Source organism: Dama dama, chromosome X, assembly GCF_033118175.1.
Source record: "Dama dama isolate Ldn47 chromosome X, ASM3311817v1, whole genome shotgun sequence".
NCBI classification, from domain to species: Eukaryota; Metazoa; Chordata; class Mammalia; order Artiodactyla; family Cervidae; genus Dama; species Dama dama.
Genome location: NC_083714.1, coordinates 114,821,050 through 114,822,067, shown reverse-complemented (window position 1 = coordinate 114,822,067; position 1,018 = coordinate 114,821,050). Strand labels below are relative to the sequence as shown.

General features: G+C 56.3%; 1 protein-coding gene across 1 annotated transcript; it reads right to left on the bottom strand.

The window, feature by feature from the left end:
* Positions 1-281: 281 nt before the first annotated feature.
* LOC133052443 (ferritin light chain-like) lies at positions 282-818 on the bottom strand. Its single transcript, XM_061137333.1, has one exon. The coding sequence runs from the start codon at positions 816-818 to the stop codon at positions 282-284; it is 537 nt and encodes a 178-aa protein (XP_060993316.1).
* Between the last annotated feature and the right edge of the window lie 200 nt (positions 819-1,018).

Genomic DNA, 1,018 nt, shown 5'->3' with positions numbered 1-1,018 from the left:
AGGTTTTTATCAGATATTCAACGTGCCCAGGTGATACACACAAGTTAGGAACCATTTCTTTAGATAATCTAGAGAATTAAGCAGACTACAAATTATACATGCTATTCAAATACTTTTCTTACAACTTAGCTATTCCCCCCTTCTGCAAAAAGAACCTTTTTTGTTGCCATTTGGTGCCTTGGCTCAGGTTGCGTCCCGGCTGGAGCAAGAGGCTGGAGCGGAGATCTCGAGGCCACGGGAGGCAGAGGGGTCCCACAGCGGCAGCCGGGCTTCGGAGGTTCCTAGTCGCCCTGGAAGGAGAGCTTTTTGAAGAGATACTCGCCAAGCCCGGCCTGTAGCCCAGCCTCAGGGCTGGTCATCTTGCGCAGGTTGGCCAGGTGGTCACCCATCTTCTTGAGGAGCATCATCTCCTCCTTCAGGAAGCGGCGCTCCAGGAACTCGCAGAGCTGGGCATCACCGCTCGCACAAGCCAGGGCATGCAGATCCAATAGCGCCTGGTTCAGGCTCTTCTCCAGGGCCATGGCATCCTCCATGGCATCCACGCCGGTATTCCACTTCTCTGGGGACAGCATCTGTCCACTCTGGACCAGGGTGCCACCACCCGAGGACTTGGGCATCTTCCAGAGAAGGTGGGCGCCCTCCTGCTTCTCCTTAGCCAACGCTCTGAAGAAGCGGCCCACACCATTCAGAGCCGTTTCGCTGCCTTCGAAGTAAACGCTCAGGGAGAGGTAGGTGGATGAGACCTCTAGGTGCAGTTTGATCAGGCGGCTGACCGCTGCCTCCATCTCAGGAGAACGCTGTTGGATCTGGGTGCTCATGGTTAGTCAGCCAGTGAGGAGGACTTCTCCACAAACTGTCCTGTGACGCTGGTCTCGGAAGTGGGGAATGAGTCCAGAAGACGGTGCCGGAAGTTGTGGTTGAAGGGGTGGGGCTAGAGGGTGGTGGGAGGCAGGGGGAGGGGGAGGCAAGGCCCGGGTGGGAGTACGCAGATTGTTCCGTCCAAACGTTGTTGAAGCAG

Excerpts from the sequence above, each read along its gene's own strand:
- LOC133052443 (XM_061137333.1), bottom strand. The coding sequence starts at position 818 with ATGAGCACCCAGATCCAACAGCGTTCTCCTGAGATGGAGGCAGCGGTC.